Genomic DNA, 27,297 nt, shown 5'->3' with positions numbered 1-27,297 from the left:
AAAATTAAGTTTTTTTCACCCAACATCTCTTGTAGGGAGGGAAGGTGGGGGGTGGGGGCAGGGTTGGGACCGACCGACCATCTGGTGCGGTTGGAAGAGGGGGGGAGGCAAGTTGGGGTACTTTGATTGACAGATAGTGTCGTGAAGAATATTTTTTTTTATTAACTGAAGATATTTGTTTTAGCTCATAAAATTCATACAAATTACTGGACCGGAATATTATTTACATTGCTGGAATTCTTACAATATGATGATCATTTTGAATATAAGCATCATGGATTTTGCATTAGACATAGGCTACAAATTTTAGATCTAACTTTGTTTGCAATTATAGCTACATCATCACTGAGACATGCATACACAATACATTTGGAATTTATACACTGAAGCACTATGCTGCATATAAATAAGGCATTCTTATTGACAGATATAACAAAAATTATGTCACTAAGTATCCTGGATGATAGAGCCTTTACTGTCCTCAAATCAAGCAATTTCAAGAAGTGTCAACTCTTATAATTCTAATTCGACATTTGTTGACGAGTATACAAGCTGCTTCATTACTGCCCCCACAGTAATGTGAAGATGAAAACACTGTCAGCAGTTGTCCTCCCTCTTGAATCTGTGGAATATATTGGTGTATGAAAAAGTTGTACAGATATCATTCCAAATATTTATATTAATAAAAAAATAGTTCTGCATAGAAAGTATAAACCAAGAAAATAATGAATTAATATGATGTACTGTACAGGTATATAAAAGATTGAGAATAAGCTGTCTCTAACCTACTACCATTTTTGGGTGACTAATAAAAGTCAATTATCCCAGGAAAATGGTGCATACAGTAGAATCCCAGTTATCCAGTATCTGGGTAACCAGTAGATTCATCTAATTGGCACCAAAATGAAATACAGTGGTCCCTCAGTTAACAAACGGTTCGATTAACAAAATTTCAGTAAACGAATTACCTCCCATAAGGATGTTCAATTCGGTTAATGAACAAAACTTCGATTAACAAAATCCTTACGACAAATACGTTTTGTTGTGAGTATCAGCTGATCAGCTGATAGGCTAGTCTGCCAATTCAGTAATATTTTCTATGTTTACATTCGTTTCCAGTGGAGTAAATATCAAGAAAGTTGTGCTCTTTAATATTTTTGCATTTTTTATATTAATATTATTAGTCATTTTTAAAATTTATTTAACATATTGATAATATATGCAGTACAGGGAACTAGTTTTTTGTGTGCCCATCAGCTGATTGACTCATCCACCAGGTGTCAGTTTGGCTATAATATATAGTGCAGTGTTGATTTAAATAAAATAATCTTGAATTACACCTAGTGAACTTAAAATTTTATTGGTGAAATTACTGCATCAAGCATGCGTCCCCCAAAAGGTGATTTCTCCTCCATCCCCACTTCCTTCTCTTTTCCCTTCTCTTCCACCCCCACTTCTAATTCCCATCATCATCAACAACCAGGAACCTTCTCCATACACACCTCAAAGTAAGTGTACTTTACTGCATTTTTTTTTTTACTTTGTATGTACTTTTCTGTGAGCTGGAACCAATTATCCAATATCCCATTGAAACAAGGGATTCGGTTAACGAAATTTTCGGTTAACGAAATTTTCGGTTAACGAACGACTCTGTGGAACGAATTGTGTTAGTTAACCGAGGGACCACTGTAATAATATTTATATTTATAAAAGTTCCTCTAAAATCAGCTAGAGTCATAAGTTTGAATACAGCATGTAACGAGGATGAGCTGCCATATTTGTTGCTATGATAAAGAATCAAATCGATAAATATCATATCATAATACTGCATACAATAACATATACCATATTTTATGTAAAAAAAAAAATACCTCCTTCCACACTCAGACCATCCTCTGAGCAATGCGACACAGTTCAGGAAGTCAACCAGTTGACTCACAGAAAGGTGGCTGCTGTGATGTTACATGGGGAGGGAGCACAGCCACGCAGTTATAGCCCAGTAACCCACCACCTCAACACACATTCACTTCTTACATAAACACACGGATGTTCTTCATTTGTCTTTTTTAATAGTTTTATATTATATTCTCTTTATTTCTAGTCCACATTAGAGTATTGTAATGATTCTTCCACAACTTTTATTGTTTCTTTCAAAGCTCAGTAACAATATACGAGGCAGCTGGGTTATCAAGTCTGCAGCACAGTTTTAGCCAAGGCCTTGGCTAAAACTGCCTCTACAAACGTTTACTTCTCACACACATACACACCCAAGCTCTTCAATTATCTTGTTTCGTCTTATAATTTCTTTATTTCTAAGCCATATTAGAGTAGTGTAATGATTTTTCGACAAATTTTAAAGTTTAATTACAAATACATGTTGACAACCCTTTATCCGAAATTCGGAAAACCGAAAAGCTCTAAAAACCGAAAGTTTTTTTGGTGGGTCTTTGTTTTTTTTTTTTGTTTTTTTTTTATATAAACAGGGATTAGCCCACCCGGGCATAGATCACTGACTAACATCAGTACCTAGTGGGTGAAAATGTAATAGTAATAATAATTATAATAGTAATAATTATTCATAGGAAATAAGATTTATAATTAAAATATACTGTACACCAAAATAAAATAATAATGATAATAACAATAAAATAAAATAATAAAATTAATAATAATAAAAATAACAATAATACTGTAATAAAATACTAATACTAATAATACTAATAAAGAAATACAAGAATGAAAAAAAGATCAAAAGTGAGAAACGCGACCTAGACCTATGAATCATTATTATTATTATTATTACAGTAGTACCCCGATTTACGCGGTCAATTGAACCCACAGGGTACCGCGGAAAGTGAACAACAGAACATATGGGATTAATTCCAATAGAGACTGGCCCGACCCACAAACTCCACTTTTTCCGACACAATACCTATGTTGTAGTAAAAATAACATCTAAATTTTATGATGGTATGCTCACACAATTAATATTTAAGAGAAATACAGTCGCCAGGTTAATGTCCATTCAAATAATGGATTCAAATCCCCCCCCCTCTTCCCAGCTCACTGACCCCTACCTCTCTGAGAAATGACTGGGTGAAACACTAGATTTTAACGTTTAGTAATAAATAATACCTCAGACTAAAGTTAGGATAATATAATTGACATTTCTGGATTCCTTGCAGGTCAGGGAATATTTTGAATGTAAACTTCATATATTTTGCACAAAAGATAAAATACTTGCTTTGTGTAAACCAAATTATTACATTAGATCTAAAATTTGTATGTCTAATGCAAAATCCATGATGTTTATATTCAAAATGATCATCATATTGTAAGAAATCCAGCAATGTAAATTATATTCTGGTCCAGTAATTTGTATGAATTTTTTGAGCTAAAACAAATATCTTCAGTTAATAAAAAAAAAAATATTCTTCACGACCCTATCTGTCAATCAAATTACCCCAACTTGCCTCCCCCCCTCTTCCAACCGCGCCAGATGGTCGGTCGGTCCCAACCCTCCCCCCCCACCCCCCACCTTCCCTCCCTACCAGAGAAATGTTGGGTGAAAGAACTAGATTTTAACTTTCAGTAATAAATAATACCTCAGACTAAAATTAGGATAATATATTTGACATTTCTGGATTCCTTGTAGGTCAGGGAATATTTTGAATGTAAACTTCATATATTTTGCACAAAAGATAAAATACTTGCTTTGTGTAAACCAAATTATTACATTAGATCTAAAATTTGTATGTCTAATGCAAAATCCATGATGTTTATATTCAAAATGATCATCATATTGTAAGAATTCCAGCCATTAAATTATATTCTGGCTGGGTAATTTGTATGAATTTTATGAAAAAAAAAAAAAAAAAAATTATACTTCACGCATATATGAGTAGATGCACCGCGGAAAGTGAAAGTACGGTTCTGACAAGGTACCGTGTAAATGAGAAATCGCGGAAAGTGAAACCGTGTAAAGCGGGGTAATACTGCATTATTATAATTATAATTTTTATTATATTTTCGCCCCACCAGGCCCTGATGTGGGTCAGTGATCCTTGCCCAGGTTGGGTAAAAAAAAAAAAAATGCCCCACAAAAAACTAACCATTCTGAAAACCGAAAAATTCCAAAATCCGAAATGCCTCTGGCCCCAAGAATTTCGGATAAGGGATTGCCAACCTGTAACTATAAACGTGGTGGCTGGGCTGGTGAGTTGGCAACGTAGTTATAGCCCACCACTTCCATTTCGCACACATACCCACCAATGATATAAGTTTTTTCTTATTTTATAGTTTTTTATCTTATTTTCTTTATTTCTAAGCCATATCATTTATATAGACTGGAATAGGTGTTCAGGAAGTCCATTTTTTAGAGACACAAATTTACAAGGTCAGCCTGTATTGCTGTGTTCTGCAGGATTTATTGGGGTATCCTAAGAGTGAATTTCAACTCACCAGAAAACTATTTAACAGGCACCTCTCAATCTCCATAAGCAATGGTAGCACCAAGGGGTGGCTTGGGGGGCTGCAGCCTCCTCATAATCTCCATCAGCCCCCCAAAGTCACCCCAAAATAATAATAAGGCACTTTTTCGGAATAGCCTTCCAAAAAATTTATCATACCTTGGGATTCCACCACAGAACAGAATTCTTCCACCACTAGCAGCAAGCGTAAACACAAATCATAAGGATGTGGCTGGCTGTATAATGTTTTAGAATAAAATTTATCGTCTTGGAAATTATTCAACGTCTGGGCAGCTCTACGCAAGTTTCCATATTTATAAAAATGTGTGCTTGCTCTGCACACGCAGCTTCGAGACAAGTCCCCTATCCCCCTCTTCCGACCAGATTGCCACCCTTGAGCCCCTCTTATATAAAAATTCGGGAGCCACCGCTGTCCATAAGTGATGGGTAACTTGGATTCTACAATAATATGGTGTGAAATGTGTGCTTTTGGCAACAAGCATGAATTTTCAGAAGGGATAGGTCAAGACCTAAAGAAGGAAATTTGATTTAAATCCATATGAAAAATATTCAACATGGCTGTTTATTTCAAAGATGGCCACTGCATAGTGCCTAAGATACTCTAATCATGCTTCACAAGCATATAATTGTTTTGAAATTAAAGAAGATAGGTAACATGATACAAAAGACTAAAAATACTAATTACAGGTAACATGATACAAAAGACTAAAAATACTAATTACTTTAAAATATGATTATTGTTTTATGATGGTTTATGATTATGGTTTTTATTAAGCAACAGTAATATCTCTGCTAGCTGGAACCCTTCTAACCGGAACTCTACAATAGCGGGAATTAAAATTTGCTCTGAAATTTTCCAGAAAAATTCTCAATTCAGGGGTTGAGAACAAATTCAGAAGTTTAAAATCAGGTGCCTTTTTTGTAAATTCCAAGAAAAATTCTGGAAAACCTCAATACATTTTTATTTCTGAGTCTGGGAATAAATTTCCACGGCATTCCGAAAGAGTGCATTATGTTCCAACTCATCTCCACATGCCAGGCGCGTGGGTGGCCTAGGTGTTTGAATCACTTAGGTCCCTCACTAGCTGAATTTTTTGTGTACAATTTGTGTTGTACATTACTGTACTAAAACAAAAGCAGCTTAGAATACAGCGTTAAAGCAGTGTTAAGAATGTAAAAAGTGATTAAAGTTATGTATACTATACTGTACATTCAGTAAGTGGAGCACCTTACCTTTCGTGTTTATTCAAGACAGCTTCAGGTCAAGACCCACTAATCCTCCAACCCTATAATAGATGACCAGATATTCATCAGGTAAGGTCAATATCATGACCCACTAATCTCCCACCCAACCTCCTTCACAAGTGTTAAGATGTGATTACAGTTAAATGTTAGTCAGCTGCATGAACAGTGTCTGCTGGTGAGTACAGTATATGCAGTATAGTAGTACAGTAGTATACATTATTTTGTTTACAACATGAACAATATTGTACATGTCCAGTGGTCCCTCGGTTAACGAGCGCCTCGGTTAACGAGATATCGGTTAACGATTTACCTTCCATAAGATTCTTAACTTCAGTTAACAAGCAATCCCTCGATTAACGAGTTTTTTACGAGCCGACTTCAACATGTTTTCGCTTGCATTTGGCGGTCCACCAGCTGTAGTATTAGTCCGCCAATACAGTAATCGGTTTTAGGGCTTAAATTCCTTACTATTTTAGTAAATATCAAGAAGTTTATACTATTCAATAATTTTAAAAGTTTAATATTAACTTTTTTAGTCATTTTAACAATTATTGAACATAATTGAAGGTAAAGAAACTAGTTTCTGGCGTGCCATCCAGCCTGTTAACACACCAGACAGGCGTTAGTCTCTCTCTGTTTTCAGTGGAGGTAACATCTTGCTTGAGACTCTTCAACTAAACGCTTTTTTTGTGTGTTTCCAAGCAAATTATTGGTCATTTTGAAATATATTTTACATATTGACAATATATAATGCAGTGCAGTGTTGATTTAAAGAAAATAATCTTGAAATACACCAAGAGAACTAAAATTTTATGGGTGAAATGGTGCCATGGGGTGACTTCTCTTCCACCCCAATGCCTTCTCTTCTCCCTTCTCCTCCACCCCACATTCTAATTCCCATCATCATCATCATCATCCAGGAGCCTTCTACATACACACCTCAAAGTAAGTGTACTTTTCTACCTTTTTTGTTGAATTTAGGCAATTTTCGGTGAGCTGGAACCAATTACCCCAAAACCCATTGAAACAATGGTTTCGGTTTACGAGTTTTTCGGTTAACGAACAACCTGCTGGAACGGATTGTGCTCGTTAACCGAGGGACCACTGTACAGTGGTGTTTGCGTACATAAATGCAGCTTCTGCGAGCTGCATCGTTTAGACTCGTGGAAATTTTCCTGTGAAGTGTGGAAAATACCAAACTGTCTTTGCTGTAACACACTCCATTCATGCCTGCATGGATCTTCTGTTTGTTAAACCATATTTATTTAAAAAAAAATTAGATAAAGTATTCAGGATTATTTCAGTAAAAAAAAAATAAAATATATGGTGTGTTTAACTAAATTAGAACTGATTTTAACTCAGGTATCAACATTTATGATTATTTTATATATAAATAAATGGAATCCCCAACATATCATGTCGGATTATTTTGTTTAAGGATATCATATTGGAAATGTCTCACAGAGAATTTATACAGGATCATTACGGTATCAAATTCACCTCTCTAACCCAATTAGAAGTTTAGAATGAATGCTGTAAGGAAGGGGGGTAGGGAGGGAGGGAGAGGGGGAAAGGTCCATTGGAGGGTAAATGTGACCAGGCCACTCCCCAACCAGCAGACATTCTTGGGTATATCCAGGGTATGATCCATGAATAATTAATCAAAGGCCGCAAATTAAAAATCCGCACATTATGAGGGCATGCTCTACTGTACTGTATATGAAGGGTACAGGTATTAACAAGCACAGATTATTACAGTAATGCATAGGAGGTATTTAGCAATTAATACATAACAACAAACAACATTTTGTCTTGAGTAGGAGTGACAGTGGGAGGGGTGGGATGTGGGAGACAAACCTATTTTGGGGATGAAGGGGGCTTGCAGCATGCATGGTCACTTTCTCACTCCAAGGGTCTCTACCCCCTCCCTCACACCACCACTACTCTGCTTCTTACTTTACTCTATACAAAATTTTAAAATGTTATGTAACGTAATGTTGAAGGGATACAGTATAAGTACAGGTATTAATTAATAGAAAAAATAGGATATATAAATTGTATATTGATAAAAACATCTGTGGAAAATGAATGAACTCGAAAAACTAATTCTGGTGGTAGTGGTTTCCTCATAAATTGCCGCTGAATCAATTATAGGAATAGAATATAAATTATATTAGGTACTGAATAAAACTACGTTTGAGTACAGTCAGTTCTGCTATAACGCGACAGTTGTGTTCTTGTAAAACATCGTGTTATAGAAATTCACGCAATAGAAATAACAGGGCTTCTGGAGAAAATAGGGTTAGGTGCAAATTACTCGAAATCGAAAAAAATTTAGTAGTTAGCCTAACACAAAGGATAGCACAGTCTAAATAAATGTTACATTCATATCTAATAATGAAATCATACAGTAAATGTAACAACTTTACCTTGAAAAAATATGAATATAACTTGATGAGGGAGAAGGGTGATTTTGAGGTTAATAACACCGAGCTTCTCTTCAAGTGTTATAGCCTTTCTTTTACGATCATCACCAGGAATGCGATCACCAGAACGCTTCTTGGAGATATTCTTCTTTACCATATTCACAGTTAATTCCACAAAATTGGAGAAATAGTAAGCAAAAATCACGTTACAGCAAACAAGCGTTCGTGTTTTACAAATGTTGTTCCTCTATTCATAAATCGCGTTAGAGCCAATTCGCGTTGTCAAAACACACATTATAGCAGAACTCACTGCACATAGAAGAGGAGAGGTAGGTAGTGGAGGGAGAGAGGGAGGGCTCAACAGACTGTGATCCCTTTATACAGGTTGACAATCCCTTATCCGAAATCCTTGGGGCCAGGGGCATTTCGGATTTCGGAATTTTTCGGTTTTCAGAGTTTTTTTTTAGCTCACCCGGGCATAGATCACTGACCCACATCAGGGCCTGGGGGAGCGAAAATATAATAAAAATTACAATAATAATAATAATAATTCATAGGTCTAGGTCGTGTTTCTCACTTGATTTTTTTCATTCTTGTATTTCTTTATTATTATTATTATTATTATTATTATTATTATTATTATTATTATTATTATTATTATTATTTTATTATTACAGTATTATTGTTATTATTATTAATTTTATTATTATATTTTATTATTATTATTATTATTATTATTATTATTATTATTATTATTATTATTATTATTATTATTATTATTATTATTATTATTATTATTATTGTTATCATTATTATTTTATTTTGGTGTATTTTTATTAAAATTTTTATTTACTATGAATAATTATTATTATAATTATTATTAATTACTATTACATTTTCCCGGGTGGGCTAATCCTGTTATAAAAAAAAGGAAAAAAAAAAAAAAAAAAATATATATATATATATATATATATATATATATATATATATATATATATATATATATATATATATATATATATATATATATATATATATATATATATATATATATATATATATATATATATATATATTTATACATACATATATATATATATATATATATATATATATATATATATATATATATATATATATATATATATATATACAGTAGTACTATGACATTTATATTCAAAATATTCCTGGTCTTACAAGGAATCCAGCAATGTCAATTATATTATCCTAACTTTAGTTTGAGGTATTATTTATTACTAAAAAGGTAAATATTCTGGTTTTCCCACACATCTGGTAGGGAGGGTTGGTGGGGGGTGGGTGGGGGGAGGGAGGGACCGACCGACCATCTGGCACGGTGTGAAGAATATTTTTTTTTTATTAACTGAAGATATTTGTTTTAGCTCATAAAATTCATACAAATTACCCAGCCAGAATATAATTTACATTGCTGGAATTCTTACAATTTGATGATCATTTTGAATATAAACATCATAGATTTTGCATTAGACATACAAATTTTAGATATAATGTTTACTCTGAGTAAATATGTTATCTTTTGTGCAAAATATATGACATTTATATTCAAAATATTCCTGGTCTTACAAGGAATCCAGCAATGTCAATTATATTATCCAAACTTTAGTTTGAGGTATTATTTATTACTATACCTTAAAATATAGTGGGTTTTCCCCCCAAAATTTCTCAGAAAGGGAAGAGCCAGCTAGTGTAGTGTGAGAAGAGGGGGAGGGAGTTGAGTCCATTATTTGAATGGACATTAACTTGGCGACTGCATTTCTCTATTTCTCTTAAGTATTAATTGTGTGCATGTACCATCATAAAATTAAGATGTTATTTTTACTAGGACATAGGTATTGTGTTGGAAAAAGTGGAGTTTGGGGGTCAGCTGGTCTCTATTTCATTTAATCCCATATGTTATGTTATTCACTCTACGCGTTTCTCATTTTCCGAGGTACCCTGTGGGTTACATTAACCGCGTAAAGTGAGGGTTGACTGTAGATATTTCACTTAAATATTAATTGTGTGTGCATACCATCATAAAATTAAGATGTTATTTTTAATACAACGTACGTACGTATTGTGTCTGGTGAAGTAAAATTTGTTTATTTACTTGAGATAATTGTTTTTAGCTCATAAAATTCATAGAAATTACCCGGCCAGAATATAATTTACATTGGTGTTATTCTTATAAGATAGTGATTAATTTGAATATTAACAAGCTAAAATTTGCATTAAACATAAAAATTTTAGATCTAATTTAAGAATTTTATTAGAGAGAAAATATTTTATCTTTTGTGCAAAATATATGATGTTTATATTCAATTAATTCGCTGTCTTGCAAGGAATCCACTTTACGCGTTTCCACGTTTATGCGGTACCCTGCCGAAACCGGAATGTTCACTTTCCGCGGTGCATGTACCCCTTTAAGCGGAGAGCAGCTCGCGGTCCTCTTGCGCCGCGCCATTTTTGGATCCAAACCTCCCGCCATGTTGTGTAAGCGGCGCGAGTAGGTTGCACAGTGTATGTGTTTCTTGCATTATCGATGACGTCATATGACGTAGCAGACTGTGATTGGGCAAAGCATCCTTACTTCCCTCCCTGCTAGCTGTGACTGGTTTAATGTAGTACTATGACGTGCCCCGCCACGGGAGCGTTCAAGCCTCTTGACCTACTGCGTCAGTTACACCCCTCCAGGCTACACCGTGTATATCGGTATCCATTGTTCCATAAGAATGGCTTCCACCGGACCACCACCACCACCACCACAAAGAAACCTTGCATTACCTGGATCCAGCCGCCCTAAGCCAAAGAAGACACGACGTTCCTTAAGCTACGAAATCAAATATAAGATCATACAAGAGTTGGAGAAAGGAACAAGACAGGTTGATCTTGCGCGCCAGCATGGTGTTAACGAATCAACTATCAGGACAATTATGAAGGATGCAGCCAAGATAAAGGAGCACATGAACATCACAAAGTCTACAGGTGCTTCTATGATGAAATACTTCCACAACCAGGTGCTTCTCAAGACGGAAAAATTACTTGTGAGCTACTTGGTGCGTCAGGCGCGACGGAACATGGCGGTGGACACGCGCTCAGTTAAGGAGTACGCACGTGAACTGTATGCTGCAGTGTCACGAAAGATGGGAATTACAGAGCCCAAACCCTTTCATGCTTCCTCTGGGTGGTTACAGAGGTTTAAGAAGAGAAACAAGATCACCAATATCAACATTGGTGGTGAAGAAGCTAGTGCTGACTGTGTTGCGGCTAGGGAATTTCCTCCGTTTTTACGTGAGATTATGGAGGAAGGACAGTACACCAACGACAAGGTGTTTAACATGGATGAATCTGGTCGTTTTTGGAAAAAGCTACCTTCCAAGACCTTCGTTGAGAAGAATGCCAGCAAGTGTGGGGGCCGGAAGTTGCAGAAGGAGAACATCATCGTCCTGTTTACCACCAATGCCTCCGGTACCTGTAAGCTCAAGTTATCGGTGATCCACACAGCACGCAAACCGCACGCCTACAAGAGCATGGACATGATCAAGCTAAATGTCCAATGGCTGACCGCACGTAAGGCGTGGATGTTCTCTACACTGTCCCTCTCCCGGTTTGATGACTGTTTCGTTCCCGATGTGAAGAAATTCTGTGAGCAACAGAATGTGCCATTCAATATTTTGTTGCTGTTGGACAACACCAGGACACTCGCCCCTACTGTTAGATCGTCACCCCAACATAAAAGTGGTCTTCCTTCCTCCCAACACTACGTCTATAATACAACCCATGGACCAAGAATTGATCTGTAATGTAAAAGCTGCATTCTCTGCTAAAAAATTCAACCTACTGAACTACTACACCAACACCAAGGAAGAGTTGCGTAACCTGAGTGACACCAACACCGATAGCAAGAGCGAAGACGACGAGGATCAACAGTTGGCAGAGCAAGAAGTACTTTTAAAACAATTCTGGAGAACATTCAACGTCAAGAAACCTGTGGACTTCTTGGTGGAGGCATGGGATCAGCTGTCTGTAACAACTGTTCGTCACGCATGGAGACATGTGTTGCAAGGCATTCCGGGTGTTAGGCAGAGTAAATCTGTGACTGGTGAGGTTCAGACTGTTGCAGTAGCAGTGGACCTTGCCAGAGAAGCTGCGCAGAGTGTTACAGCTGCAGGCTTCTCTGAGACCACCAACGACGACATCCTGGAGGTGATAAGGGATCCTGATGCGACTACCGACGAGATGGTAGATGATGATGATGTCAGTGAAGAGGCAGGTGATGTGTCATCCCGAGAAGAACGCCGCTTATCCCATAGTAATGTTAGGGGTGCCATCGAGTGTATTGAGAAAGTCAAGCTCCTCCTTTCCGACGACCCTGACGCAAACAGGTATGAAATCTTCACTACCCAGCTGTTGCAGACTATGGAGCCCTACATCAAGGTTTATCACGACAACATAAACACCAGCCGTCAGCAAAGCATAACAGAGTTCTTCGCCCGCAACCCACCACAGCCAGCCCAAGCCAGTGATAGTGACAGAGGCAGAGACAGTGAAGATGACTTTGAGGGATTTGTCAGGGAGGCACTAGTAAGTGTGGATGACACCGATGATGACTCACCTGAGGGCCAGTAGCCTGCCCTCTCCCTCGGAACTAGCCTCCATTCCCCTACGCCGACCCATCTCTTCTACTAACGTAAGTGTTAACCCCAACCTTGTTTTTTTCTAACCTAACCTTCAGTTTATTGACTGTTCCCTTCTATATTATGTGTGGGTGAATACCATCATAAAGTTAAGATGTTATTTTTAGTAAAACGTACGTATTGTGTTGGGAAAAAGTGGAGTTTGGGGGTCGGCCCGGTCTCTATTTCAGTTAATCCCATATGTTATGTTGTTCACTTTACGCGTTACTCACTTTACGCGGGCCGCCGTGGGTTGAATTAACCGTGTAAAGTGAGGGTTCACTGCAATCTGAGGTATTATTTATTACTAAACCTGTAAGCCTAGTCCTTTTCCCCAAACATTTCTTGGGAAGGTGGCGGGTGGGAGTAGGGAGGGAGGGAGCCAGCGAGCGTGGGAAGAGGGGGGGGGGGGCGGTAGTTGAGTCCATTATTTGAACGGACATTAACAGGTGGCTGCATTTCTCTTAAATTTTAATTAGGGTTATTTAGGAACATGAAAACAACTGAAGTTCGAAGGACTAATTAAGAGCGTGAAAATCTTGAGTTGTCTAACCCCGGGTGTTATTGGAAAATGGGACTTATGGATACATCTTCATTTATACAGTACAGCTGTACCCCGCTTTACGCGGTTTCACTTTACGTGATTTCTCATGTACGCGGTGCCTAGCCAGAACCGAACTTTCACTTTACTCGGTTCATCTACCCATATACGTGTGAAGTATAATTTTTTTTTTCATTTAGCTCATAAAATTCATACAAATTACCCGGCCAGAATATAATTTACATTGCTGGAATTCTTACAATTTGATGATCATTTTGAATATAAACATCATAGATTTTGCATTAGACATACAAATTTAAGATGTAATGTTTACTCTGAGTAAATATGTTATCTTTTGTGAAAAATATATGACATTTATATTCAAAATATTCCTGGTCTTACAAGGAATCCAGCAATATCAATTATATTATCCTAACTTTAGTCTGAGGTATTATTTATTTCTAAAAAGGTAAATATTCTGGTTTTCCCACACATTTATCTGGTAGGGAGGGTTGGTGGGGGGTGGGGGGGTGGGAGGGACCGACCGACCATCTGGCACGGTGTGAAGAATATTTTTTTTTTATTAACTGAAGATATTGTCTTAGCTCATAAAATTCATACAAATTACCCGGCCAGAATATAATTTACATTGCTGGAATTCTTACAATTTGATGATCATTTTGAATATAAACATCATAGATTTTGCATTAGACATACAAATTTTAGATGTAATGTTTAGTCTGAGTAAATATGTTATCTTTTGTGCAAAATATATGACATTTATATTCAAAATGTTCCTGGTCTTACAAGGAATCCAGCAATGTCAATTATATTATCCTAACTTTAGTCTGAGGTATTATTTGTTACTAAAAGTTAAAATTAGTTTTTTCACCCAACATTTCTCTGGTAGGGAGGGAAGGTGGGAGGGTTGGGACCGACCGACCATCTGGCGCGGTTGGAAGAGGGGGGGGAGGCAAGTTGGGGTACTTTGATTGACAGATAGTGTCGTGAAGAATATTGTTTTTTTATTAACTGAAGATATTTGTTTTAGCTCATAAAATTCATATAAATTACTGGACCAGAATATAATTTACATTGCTGGAATTCTTACAATATGATGATCATTTTGAATATAAACATCATGGATTTTGCATTAGACATACAAATTTTAGATCTAATGTAATAATTTGGTTTACACAAAGCAAGTATTTTATCTTTTGTGCAAAATATATGGAGTTTACATTCAAAATATTCCCTGACCTGCAAGGAATCCAGAAATGTCAATTATATTATCCTAACTTTAGTCTGAGGTATTATTTATTACTAAACGTTAAAATCTAGTGTTTCACCCAATCATTTCTCAGAGAGGTAGGGGCCAGTGAGCTGGGAAGAGGGGGGGGGGATTTGAGTCTATTATTTGAATGGACATTAACCTGGCGACTGTATTTCTCTTAAATATTAATTGTGTGAGCATACCATCATAAAATTTAGATGTTATTTTTACTACAACATAGGTATTGTGTCGGAAAAAGTGGAGTTTGGGGGTTGGGCCAGTCTCTATTGGAATTAATCCAATATGTTCTGTTGTTCCATTTACGCGGATTTCGCTAACGCGGTACCCTGTGGGTTCAATTGACCGCGTAAATCGCGTAAATCGGGGTACTACTGTATGTTAATTGTGTTAGGGCATTTTCACTTTAAAAGATTAATTTTGGAGAGTTCTATGAGAATGGGTAAAATACACAAAATTAATTCAATAATATTAATGAAGGCTCAACAAAATATGAAACTGCTTTCCAAATATATTTACTTATTTTGTCAGTGGCAGTGCGGTAAATCTTCTTCAGTTATATGTACAGTTTACCAAAACTACATACAGAAATTTCCTAGCAAATGGTTAGATGTTTCAGGAAATTTTATATTAACTTTTAAAAGTGTGAAGATAGTCTATGGCTGAAATATTTGAGGAAAAAATAAAAGTACCCATCCTTTAGGAAATAATTAAATACAAATTAGGTATTGCACCTATAGGTAAAATACATTGTAGAATTGCTGTGACTTGAATTAGAATTACTCACCTCAAAGCCAGCCTGCTTGACTTCGTGTGCCCTGACTACATGGGTAAGGCCATGTTTTTCGAGGAAGTTCTTGAAGGCAACTTCATTAAACACATTTGCAGTTTTCCTCTTCTCATTGTAAGCAAAGCCTCCAAAATTTTTGAGCTCCATTTGTACGCCATCAGTCATCTCCTTAGTCCTAGGGACAAATTAAAGATTTAGAAAAGGCGAATGTATAGGTGAAAATACAGTACTGGACTGTAGTTGTGTGTACAGGTAAACCTTGAGATAAAATATCCCGAGATACGATATTCTGCTTTAACGATGGTTATAAATTAAGACCATCTGGCTATATAGGATCAAAACAACTCGCTTTAACGATATCCATTGAATAACCACAAATATTCATTGGTTGGACATTTTTTCCTCTATTGCCAACTATGGGTAGTTTATACTCAAATTAATCACTGTCTTGTAAGGACTCTAGCAATGTAAGTTATATTTTTCGAAGTCAAGTTACTGACATTTTATAAGGAAAAATTTTTAAACCGATGCATGACACATCTCTACCTTCACTTGTAAGCCTACCCACGCGACGCCACATGGCTAACCCATGAACTACAGCCCTGTATTTGGTTCTTTGTTGATCATAAACCTGCCATCGCATGACTCCACAATTATCAACCAGAATCAGACATTGTACTAATCATCAGTATTTTTTCTTATACAGCTACTCCCCGACTTACAACATACTCGCCTACGACCACCCCCACTCACGACCTGCTTCAGTCGGTACGACCACCCGCACATACGACTGCCGCAGACGGTACCAAAAAATTTGTCAAATGACGCTTGTATTTTCTAGACCGAAACGTTTCCGCCCCATGCGAGAGTGTAGCGTGGCTTGGGTCGCCTCGTGGCTACAGCACCCATGCCATAGAGCGCTTAGTTGGTGTTTGGCTGTCGTTGTTTCTGCAATTGATCGCGCTGTGTACTAACATTACTTTCGTATCTAATAAACTTTAGAATGACTGGAAAGTGTAAAAGTGAGAGTGCTGGTGGTGCTCAGAAGAAAGGGAGACAGTCAATTACTTTTGAGACGAAAATGAAGATAATAATGTAGTATGAAAATGGAAAAACTGGAGCAACCATTTCACGCGACCTAGGCTTTTCGCACTCGACCATATCTACTATTTTGAAGGACAAGGAACGTATTCGTGAGGTAGTGAAAGGATCAGCACCTGTACTGTAAAGGGATCTACAATAATGAAGAAAAGAGAAGGTTCCATTCATGAGATGGAAAAATTACTTGTGATATTAGGGTGTGTTATACGGAGGCGAATTTTTTTTTTTTGAGTTTGAAAAATCGGCCCATGGTATTAATGATGTAGTTCTATGTGTAGAATCATGTGATATCTTCAGATTTGAAAAGTTTTCATTTTTTGCTAGGTAAATTTTAACTTGAAATCTTATGAAAATTCAGTTTTCCCACCCTTTTACCAACACCACTAAATAGCTTATTTAAAGTAAAGTAAATGTATCAGGTTAATTTATTAGGATGAAAATGATCCAGAATAGTGAAACGAATGATCTTGACACATTTATTAAATTTAATATTCCTTTAGAAAACAAAATCATCAAATACAAAAACCGGTTTTACTACTACGACCCAGTGTTGCTGCACACCATAGAGAACATGTCTTTCTTGCTTCTGTTTCTACTCATCACCTCCCTGCTGACCACCTGAGCTCGGATGTAGCCTTCCCTCCTCTCCTGGCTGTACACGTGACTGCTGGCCTCGCTCACTTGCTGTACACAACACTCTATACTCTGGGTGTGCGAGGGCCAGGCAGGGACATGCATGGGGTTGTCCAGGAAAGCTCTGACTTGAACATTGGTGAGGCTGCAGGTAAGAGGGGCTCACTGCCAGCCTGGATGTTATCCAGATCTATGAGATCAGTGAGGGTCTTGGCACCTAGATTGACTTCAGGAGTCTTCCTGACCCTGAAGGAATCGTCACCAACTGATTCGTCATGCCCAGATCCTCTCATAAGTCTCATATCCAAGATCTTTTTGACTGCCACTCTTCTCTCCTCCTCATCCTTACTGCAGAGCATTGTCTGCAGAACTGCCTCGGGATGAGCATACCAGGAAGATCTCCTCACAGTCTGCTACACAATCTGAACAACCTTCCTTGGTTGACTCCTCAGGAGCTCAAGCTGGAAGAGAACATGCCTCGGACCTTCGGAGAACGATGACTTGACCTTGGTGTTGAACCAATTTGGCAAGTAGACACTCACGATGAATTGGACAATAAGTCTCAGGTTGTGAAGCTGGTTCCCTTTCAGTTTATGATGAGCGACCCAAATTCTGCAGAACCTGAGAGCCGTTGTGAGCCACCTAGAATGTGAGAGACCTATCTCAGGCAACCTGATCTGCATGGTAGTAGGGTTGTCAATGACAGTATGTGCAAGCTCAACGAGTGGAGGGCCAACTGTGATTTTTTCAAAGCTCGGATTTATTTCTAACTCAGTGGCAGAGTCCAGCATCTTGCCAAGAGGACCAGACCATCTGTTGTTTGAAAGAGTCTTGCCATCCAGCTCCTGGATCAGATGTCTGAGTGGCAACTCGTTGGTGTGGAGGTCACAAACAATCCAGACCAGCTTCCTCCCAATCTTCCGCTCTATCCACTGTATGACCCCCCCTTGCCACCCTGTGTCGTGTTGGTGCTGTCCCCTACAATGGCCTGCAGGGTCTGGTCTACGTTCCTCTCTCTGAGCCAGTTCACAATGTTATCTGCCACTATCTCAGCTGGTTTCCTGATGTCATCTCTGGAGGAAATGCCACAAATACTTCCTCCTGGTTCACTGCAGCAGGAGTAGTGTTCCTCCTTCACCATGGCAGGAACAACTTGTCAGAATCTCCAACTTTCATGAACACTTTAGTGTCATCCCTCCCATCAAAGAACAAACAATTGATTCCATTTTCTCTTATCCCCTTATCAAACTCCTCTTCTAGGTTACTGAAAAGTTTCTCCTGAGCTCTCCTTACTTTGTTATGATCTATCACCAGGTGAACATCATCAGGTGTTATCAAACCACCGTCAATCCAGGCAGCTGTTGCTATCTCTGCAGTTTCTCTGAGACCAGTGTGGTGTCGCATGCTGGCCAGAGCTATGCTCGGGATATCTTTCCTATTTCGAATCTTATGCCTGGAAGGTTTGGGATCATTATTTTCTGGGTTAGGGGACAAAGTCACCATTCTCTGGTCAGCACTCGGATCAGCCATGGGGAAGTCATTAAACTCTGAATCAGCTTGACTCCAATCATCGGCCTTTTTACCTCACCTGGGCCTTCTCAAGTCTCTCTTCCTCGGCAACTCTTCTCCTCTTCTGTCTCTCTGTGGCAGCCTCCTGTCTCTTGGACCCGGAATATCTTGGCTAGAAATCATGAGAGCCCCTATACTGCCAGTCTTCTCTCTCTGTGCTTTGACAAATGCCAGTTCGATCACAGGAATCTTCAGTTCACGCTTGCAAATACAGGAGATGTGGGCCTCGGATTTACAGTCACGATCCCATCTAAACTCAGGACAGAGAACAATTGGGCACTTGCAAGTAATTATGTCAAATAACTGGTCCAGTTGCTTGGCAAAGCTGTCCTTAACTGCAAGTTTTCCTCTCCCAAGAGAGATATCTCTTGCCTTTTCCCAACTGGCTAGCAGTCTCACTAATCTTCTTCTGACTTGTTATGACTGGAGGCTTGAACTGAGCGTTAGCCAGAGTGTACTGTGCCAAGACAGCTTTGGTCATATCACTGGCAATGTCTTTGTTTGTGTAAGTTCTTTGGTTCTTTTCACTGATTTGCCTGATTAAAACACCGTATCTCAAAGCATCTCTCAATGTAGGCAACTCCGACTTCAGGAGCTCTCTCCAAGACCCAAGATAGTGACTGAGATCGCTGGATTTTTGGTTCCTCGTCCTGACACAAGCAGCCATCGCAAATATTATCAACTTACAAATGCATCAGAATCTGAAACAGAAAAAAATATTGTTAGTTGGGTTGTTAAAGAATGAAGTCAGAAAGCAATGTTCACTATTTAATTGTAATGCACTAATGCAGCTGTACGTTAGATTTTCGATAAATTTCACGCTAAGATTTACCTAGCAAAAGGTTGCAAAATATTGAAACTGAAATTATTTTCTGTTTATATACACTAAAATCTACCAAAAAAGTGATGGGCCATTAGTTTTAGCTGATCTTCCCTCCTATGACACACCCTATTGTGATATGGATGGAAGACCAGATACAAAAGTGTGTACCCTTAAGTCTTCTAACCCTACAGGCTAAGGCAAGAAGCCTTTTCGAAAGCCTGAATGAGCAGGCAGGAGATGAGTGCAACCAAACCTTCACAGCAAGTAATGGGTGGTTTAACAGATTTAAGAACAGCTACAATTTACATAATGTTATGGTGAGTGGAGAGGCAGCTAGTGCTGATGCTGGTGCTGCCGAAGCTTTTAAGGAGGAGCTAGATCGTGTCATCGTGGAAGGAAATTATTTGCATGCGCAAATATTCAATGTGGATGAAACTGGATTGTTAAGGAAGCGCATGCCTGAACGGACATACATCCACAAAGAGGCGAAAACAATGCCAGGATTCAAGGCATTCAAGGACCGAATTACACTTCTGTTGGGGGGGAATGTAGCTGGTTTCAAGATAAAACCCTTCATGATCTATCATTCAGAGAACCCAAGGGCTTTTAAAAATGTCAGCAAGCACACACTGCCAGTGTTTTATCGAAGTAACAAGACAGTCTGGATGACCCTAGTACTGTTTGAGGATTGGTTCATGACTTGTTTAATTACACGAGCCAAGGAGTATTGTCTGCAACAAGGGATTGCATTCAAGATTTTGTTAATTTTGGATAATGCTCCGGGACACCCACCACACCTGGATGACATGCACCCTGCTGTTAAGGTAGTCTACATTCCACCTAACACTACCTCTGTCATCCAACCCATGGATCAAGGTGCTATTGCAGCTTTTAAAGCTAATTATTTACATACGACCTTCGCTCAGGCTGTTGCTGCTACTGAAGGTGAGAAAACGCTCAGAGTTTTAGAAGGACTACAACATTTTGAAATATATACAGAACATTAGTGCAGCATGGGATGAGGTTACAGGACAGTGCATGAATGGAATATGGAAGAAAGTCCTGAAAAGATATGTGAACAGTTTCAGAGGATTTAATGAAGATGAAGTAATTCCTGAGATTAGTAACAAGATAGTGGAGTTGGGTAAACAGCTTGAGTTAGAAATTAATAATGAAGATGTTGAACAGTCTGTGGAAAGTGTAGCAGAAGAGCTAAGTAACGAGGATCTTATCGAACTGGAAGCAAGGAAAAATGCAGAGAAAGAAGAGTCTAATTGTAAAAGAAGAACCTGCACCCCCAAAATTTTTCAGTGAAGCAAATGGCAGAGGCATTTGCTACAATTAATAAGGGGATGCAAATGTGTGATGGAATGGATAAAAATGTTGAGCATTTTGCCAAAGTTGACAGAATGGTCCAAGATGCACTTGTTTGCTACAGGGAGATTTATAATGAAAAGAAAAAGCAAACTGTGCAGTCTAAATTGGACATCTATTTTAAAAAGTCCCCCATTGCTGTCTCCTTACGCCACACTAGTGCTGCCTCTTTACTCCCTAAAGATGATCCAATACCTTCAACCAGCAAGTTTCCCCTGTACATAAACCTGTGTGAAGAAAGTGACATTGATGACCCACCCAGCCCTCCTCTGCTTCATCCAATTAATATAGTCTCCATGTATGCCTGTAAATAGAAAATTATGGGGGCCCCGTGTGCATTCAGCTGACTACATTAAAGGTAAGTGCACAGTAACACTGTATCCATTCTTCATTATTGATTACTTTTACTGTACTGTATTTGATTTTAGATTTTGTATGTATTATTTTTTTGCATTTTCAACTTACGTCCTGGATTTGGGTCCCTAGCCCTGTCGTAAGTTGGGGAGCAGCTGTATAGTGAAAGGACAGCACTGTCACTTAAATTGAACTGTGTTATGGTGACTGTGAAGTGATATTTTTTGTGTGTTTGTGATTGCAAAGTGCATCAAGTCTGTTTTCGTGAACATGTGTTCTGTGCTTACATTGTCATCCTTAGTTTTTCTTACAGTAAAGTATACACTACAAGTTAATACTTTACATTACAGGAATATTTTTCCTCAGTTAATGCGACTGTGAAGTGAGACAAAGAGTGCAGACATATTGCAGTACACTACAGGTCAATACTGAACAGGTAAACCTCGAGATACGATGGGGTTAGGTTCCTGAAAACCCACCGCTAGGTGAATTATTGTAGATAGGAAGCATTATAACATGGGGTTCAATGGGATACGATCTCAGCCAGTCCCCAAGCACACATGTATCACCAACAAAACAATTCCTACAATACTACTATCAGTAGGAAACAATTAAACAACACTCACCATATCCTGAAGAATAAGACTGGTCATCATCACATGTCCCCTTTGAGGCTAAGGGGATTCTTGTCGGTGGAGTGGAGGTGTCACCCTGACTTCCACACAGCCTCTGGGGAGTCTCATGCTGCTTAACAGTGTCTAAGTTTCACCTTAGAGACACGGTTGTCTTGGATGCCTTGGTCTTCCCAGACATTTTCAGAGTTACACTGCTCACTTCACAGTCACAAAAAATGAGCACAAGCAATTGTCACAAAAACAATGATAGTGGCCGACACTGCTCACATTTTCAAAACAACAGAATCGACGCACCTTAGTAAAAAAAAACCACAGAAAATATCACTTCACAATCACCATAACACAGTTAAATCTAAATGTTAGTGCTCTCCTTTCACTATAGTATAAGAAAAAACAAAAACAATGATGATAAGTACAATGTACGATGCTAGCCAATAATCCTGGAGCAATGCGACGGCAGGTTTATGATTGACAAAGAACCAAACACAGGGCTGTAGTGTGTGGGTTGGCCGTGTGGTGGCGTGTGGGTAGGCTGACAAATGAAGGCAGAGATGCGTGGTGTATGAAGTTAAATATCGTTTCCTTATAAAATGTCACTGATTTGACATAGAAAATATAATTTGCAATGTTGGAATCCTTGCAAGACGATGATTAATTTGAGTACAGTTAACCCTCACTTTACGCGGTTAATGTAACCCGGAGGGTCCCACGTAAAGTGAGAAACGCGTAAAGTGAATAACATAACTTATGGGATTATTGAAATGGAGTCCGGGCCGACCCCCAAACTCCACTTTTTGACGACACACAACTATGTTGTAGTAAAAATTTTATCTTAACTTTATGATGGTATGAAAAAACAAGTAATATAGAAGAGGTTAGGTTGGGAAAAATAAAGGTTAACATAGGAAAAATAAAGGTTAGGTTAGAAAAACTAAAACTTAGGTGGAACACTTACGGTAGTAGAAGAGATGGGTCGGCATAAGGGGATGGAGGCTGGTTCCGAGGCAGAGGGCAGATTACTGGCCCTCAGGTGAATCACCATTACTAGGTGAAGCACCATCACTGTCACTTACAATTGTCAGGGCTTCCCTGACAAATCCCTCAAAGTCATCTTCACTGTCACTATCACTGGCTTGGGCTGGCTGTGGTGGGTTGCGGGCGAAGAACTCGGTTATGCTTTTTTGACGGCTGGTGTTTATGTTGTCATGATACACCGTGATGTACGGCTCAATAGCCTGCACCAGCCGGGTATGGAAGACTTCATAGCGGTCATCGTCATTGTCGCGGGAAAGGAAGGACTTCATTTTCTCTGCACACTCCATGGCACCCTAAATATCACTATGAGTTAAACTGTGTTCTTCGGAGAATGACGCACCTTCTTCCTCCTCTTCACTGACGTGATCTTCCAATATCTCGACGGCAGTCACTTCAGGATCTCTGGTCACCTCCAGGATGTCGTCGTTGGTGGTCTCGGAGAAGCCTGGAACTGTAACAGTCTGCGCAGCTTCTCTGGCAAGGTCCACTGCTACTGCAACATTCTGAACCTCACCAGTCACACATTGACTCCTCCTCTCACCTGGTATTCCATGCAACACATGTCTCCATGCGTGACGAATTGTAGCAATAGACAGCTGATCCCATGACTCCACCAAGAAGTCCACAGCTTTCTTGATGTTAAATACTCTCCAGAATTGTTTGAACAGTATTTTTTGCTGTGCCAACTGTTGATCCTCATCTTCTTCGCTCTTGCTATCGGTGGTGGTGTCACTCAGGTTACGCAACTCTTCCCTGGTGTTGGTGTAGTCGTTCAGGAGTTTGAATTTTTTTGTTGAGAATGCAGCTTTTACATTACAGATTAACTCTTGGTCCATGGGCTGTAATATAGACGTAGTGTTGGGAGGAAGGAAGACCACTTTTACGTTGGGGTGACGATCTAACAGTAGGGGCGAGTGTCCTGGTGCGTTGTCCAGCAGCAACAAAATATTGAATGGCACATTCTGTCGCTCACAGAATTTCTTTACATCGGGAACAAAACAGTCATCAAACCAGGAGAGGGACAGTGTAGAGAACATCCACGCCTTACGTGCGGTCAGCCAGTGGACATTTAGCTTGGTCATGTCCATGGTTTTGTAGGCGTGCGGCTTGCGTGCTGTGTGGATCACCGATAACTTGAGCTTACAGGTACCGGAGGCATTGGTGGTAAACAGGACGGTGATGCGTTCCTTCTGCATCTTCCGGCCCCGAATCCTGCTGGCATTCTTTACAACGAAGGACTTGGAAGGTAGCTTTTTCCAGAAAAAACCAGATTCGTCCATGTTAAACACCTGGTCGTCACTGTACTGTCCTTCCTCCATAATCTCACGTAAAAACGGAGGAAATTCCCTAGCCGCAGCATGGTCAGCACTCGCTTCTTCACCACCAATGTTTATATTGGTGATCTTGTTCCGGATCTTAAACCTCTGTAACCACCCAGAGGAAGCATTAAAGGGTTTGGGCTCTGTAATTCCCATCTTTCGTGCCACTGCCATGTACAGTTCACGTGCGTAGTCCTTAACAGAGCGCGTGTCGACCGCCATGTTCCGTCGCGCCTGACGCACCAAGTACCTCACAAGTAATTTTTCTGTCTTGAGAAGCACCTGGTTGTGAAAATACTTGATCATAGAAGCACCTGTAGACTTTGTGATCTTCATGTGCTCCTTTATCTTGGCTGCATCCTTCTTTATTGTTCGAATCGTAGATTCATTCACACCATGCTGGCGCGCCAAATCAACCTGCCTTGTTCCTTTCTCCAACTCTTGGATGATGGTATACTTCACCTCGTAGCTTAAGGAACGTCGTGTCTTCTTTGGCTTAGTGCCGCTGGGTCCAGGTAAGGAAAGGTTTCTCTCTGGGGGTGGTGGTCCGGCGGAAGCCATTTTACGGAACAATGGATGCGCGTTTACACGGTGTGGCCTTGAGGGATGAAACTGCTGCGGCTAGGTCAAGCGTCGTCTTTCCTCCCTCCCTCCCTCCCCCGGGTGGACACGTCATAATACTTTAAGCCAATTACAGCTAGCAGCAGAGGGGGGCAGGGATGCATGGCCAATCACAGGTCTGATACGTCATATGACGTCAGTGATAACGCAACAAAGACACACACTGCGCAACCTTGCCGCGCCGCTTGCCCAAGCGGAGGGAGGAGGAGGGAGAGGCGAGGAGCACAGGCAGGCAGGCGGGCGGGTGGCGGGTGGGGCGAATCTAAAAATAGCGTCGCGCCGGACACTCCGCATAATGGGGTTCACGTACCGCGTAATGTGAGCACGTGAGGTTCTGGCAAGGCACCGCGTTAACGTGGAAACGCGGAATGCGGGACCGCGTAAAGTGAGGGTTAACTGTATTCCTTCATTGCAGGGACAGCGTACACATTTAACCACTGGGTAAATACGGCACTGGTTATCCATGCCTTCTTATTTGCCTTGTAAATCACAGGAAGGTGATCTTTAGAGTAACTTTTCAGGGCCCGTGGGTTGGCAGCACAAGAAATCAACATAGGCTTCAGTTTGAAGTCGCCAGCAGCGTTCGCTCCAAGCAGTCTTTTGCCGCTTTAAAATCTGGCACTCTTCTTTTTTCATTGGAGATATACAGTAGGTCCTCTCAGGCATCTTCTTCCAAAAGAGACCAGTCTCACCCTCTGTTTTCTTTAGGTAGTCAAACAAGGATCTGGCTTTATGCTGGAGCAATATGTTTGATTCTGGTCCTCCATCCACATAGCCAGCATCTTTTCCATCTTTTCTATTAAAGTGCTTAGAGTACGATTAGTCTTTGTTGTACTCAGAGTAGTACCACTTCCATCACTAACCTTAATGTTTTCCGCTTTGGTCCAGATAGTACCCACTGTTGTGGGGGTTAGTCCTAGCATAGCGGCAATGTCCATAGCACGTTCACCCTTTTCAAAACGGTTTAATACGTTCTTCACTACACTAGCATTAGTAGCACTTGATGGGCACTTGGAAACCATTTCGAATGGTTAAAGTACAGTATTTAGAGCAGAAACACTTAAGCACACACGAATAATGTGGAAGAGTAACAGAGAATGGCTTTACACCTCTTGGGGACGCTGTTACGTTCTGCTATATGTGTGTGTGTGTGTGTGTGTGCAAACACACACACACACATATAAAATACTGGTAAAAGAAATTACTGTCTCTAGAATGAATGGCTCCCTGTTCCACCCATGAAAATTCCAGCAACTTTAAAACTACCCTTAGACATTATTGGGTACATCCAGGGTGTCATCCACAAATAATCGAGGTCAGCGAATTAAAAATCTGTGAAATTTAAGGGCATGCTGTACAGATATAGACTCTAAAATATAGGACCCTTGTGGTCAAATCAGTTGTGAGGATTTTCTAGTTTCCAGGGACCAAGGTCATCTTTATTGCTGTAGTTCTAAGAGTAAACTATTAGCTTCCATACACTGAGTCATTCACACAAACTCAGTTGGATGTTTTTTGTAAAATAACATGGCCCCTGTAACAACTGGCAGTATCTGGCATAAGGTGCTTTGAATTTTTTCTTAAATTTGACCAATAATAATTTGAGAAAAAATGAAAACAAAAGTTATATTTTACTTAATATAAATAATTACAATAAAGATAAACAAGGTACTGTATTAGGCTATTTATTCAATCAGGCAATATATTCATGCACTCAATACTTATGGTAAATGTTGTAACTCACTAGAAACTCCTGGAACATGTAATGTGGCAAAGGAAACACTACTCAGAGCTAAGAGAGCAGGTGGGTATTGGGAGCACAGTACTAATTAGGTAAAAAAGAGACATGAGTCTGACTGTGTATGGGAGGAGAGCCAGTGGTAGGCCAGGAATGCCATAGGGAAAGGTTGTAAGAAAAGACTTCAGAGACAAGAACCTGATAAGAGACACTGCAAGAGATCACACATGAGTTGGCATCAGGTAACTGTAGCTAAACTATGCAAGGGAAGAAAATGGCTGTAAAATGGTCAATGATGATGAAGATATTGAGCCCATCACTTCTTCAACTTCAAACGAAGGAAACAAGTAAACCTTCCAAGATACAGACAACTGGTACTTACTTAACTGGATCATTCCACATCATCTGCCAGGCCAGGTTGTTTTGATACTCAGGGTTTGGTAGAGGACAATGAATCTTCTCTAGCACCTCCAAATTTCCTTCTAATTTAGGAATTCCACCATGAATACAAAACATCTGAAAGTAAACATTTCATCCTATATTAACACAGACAGAGAGAGAGAGAGAGACATATATACACTATATATATATACATATATATATATATATATATATATA

General features: G+C 39.2%; 1 protein-coding gene across 1 annotated transcript; it reads right to left on the bottom strand.

The window, feature by feature from the left end:
- Nucleotides 1-217: 217 nt before the first annotated feature.
- Nucleotides 218-27,195, bottom strand: LOC121854651 (serine/threonine-protein phosphatase PP1-2-like; the record flags this gene model as incomplete). Its single annotated transcript, XM_042349343.1, is given in 3 exon segments — nucleotides 218-622; nucleotides 15,475-15,652; nucleotides 27,062-27,195. Coding segments are annotated over 3 exon segments (438 nt in total), but the record flags the coding sequence as incomplete, so codon positions are not given.
- Nucleotides 27,196-27,297: the final 102 nt, after the last annotated feature.

The sequence above is a fragment of the Homarus americanus genome, unplaced genomic scaffold (genome assembly GCF_018991925.1).
Source record: "Homarus americanus isolate GMGI-L3 unplaced genomic scaffold, GMGI_Hamer_2.0 scaffold29030, whole genome shotgun sequence".
Taxonomy (NCBI): Eukaryota; Metazoa; Arthropoda; class Malacostraca; order Decapoda; family Nephropidae; genus Homarus; species Homarus americanus.
This window is presented reverse-complemented; position numbering and strand designations above follow the sequence as displayed.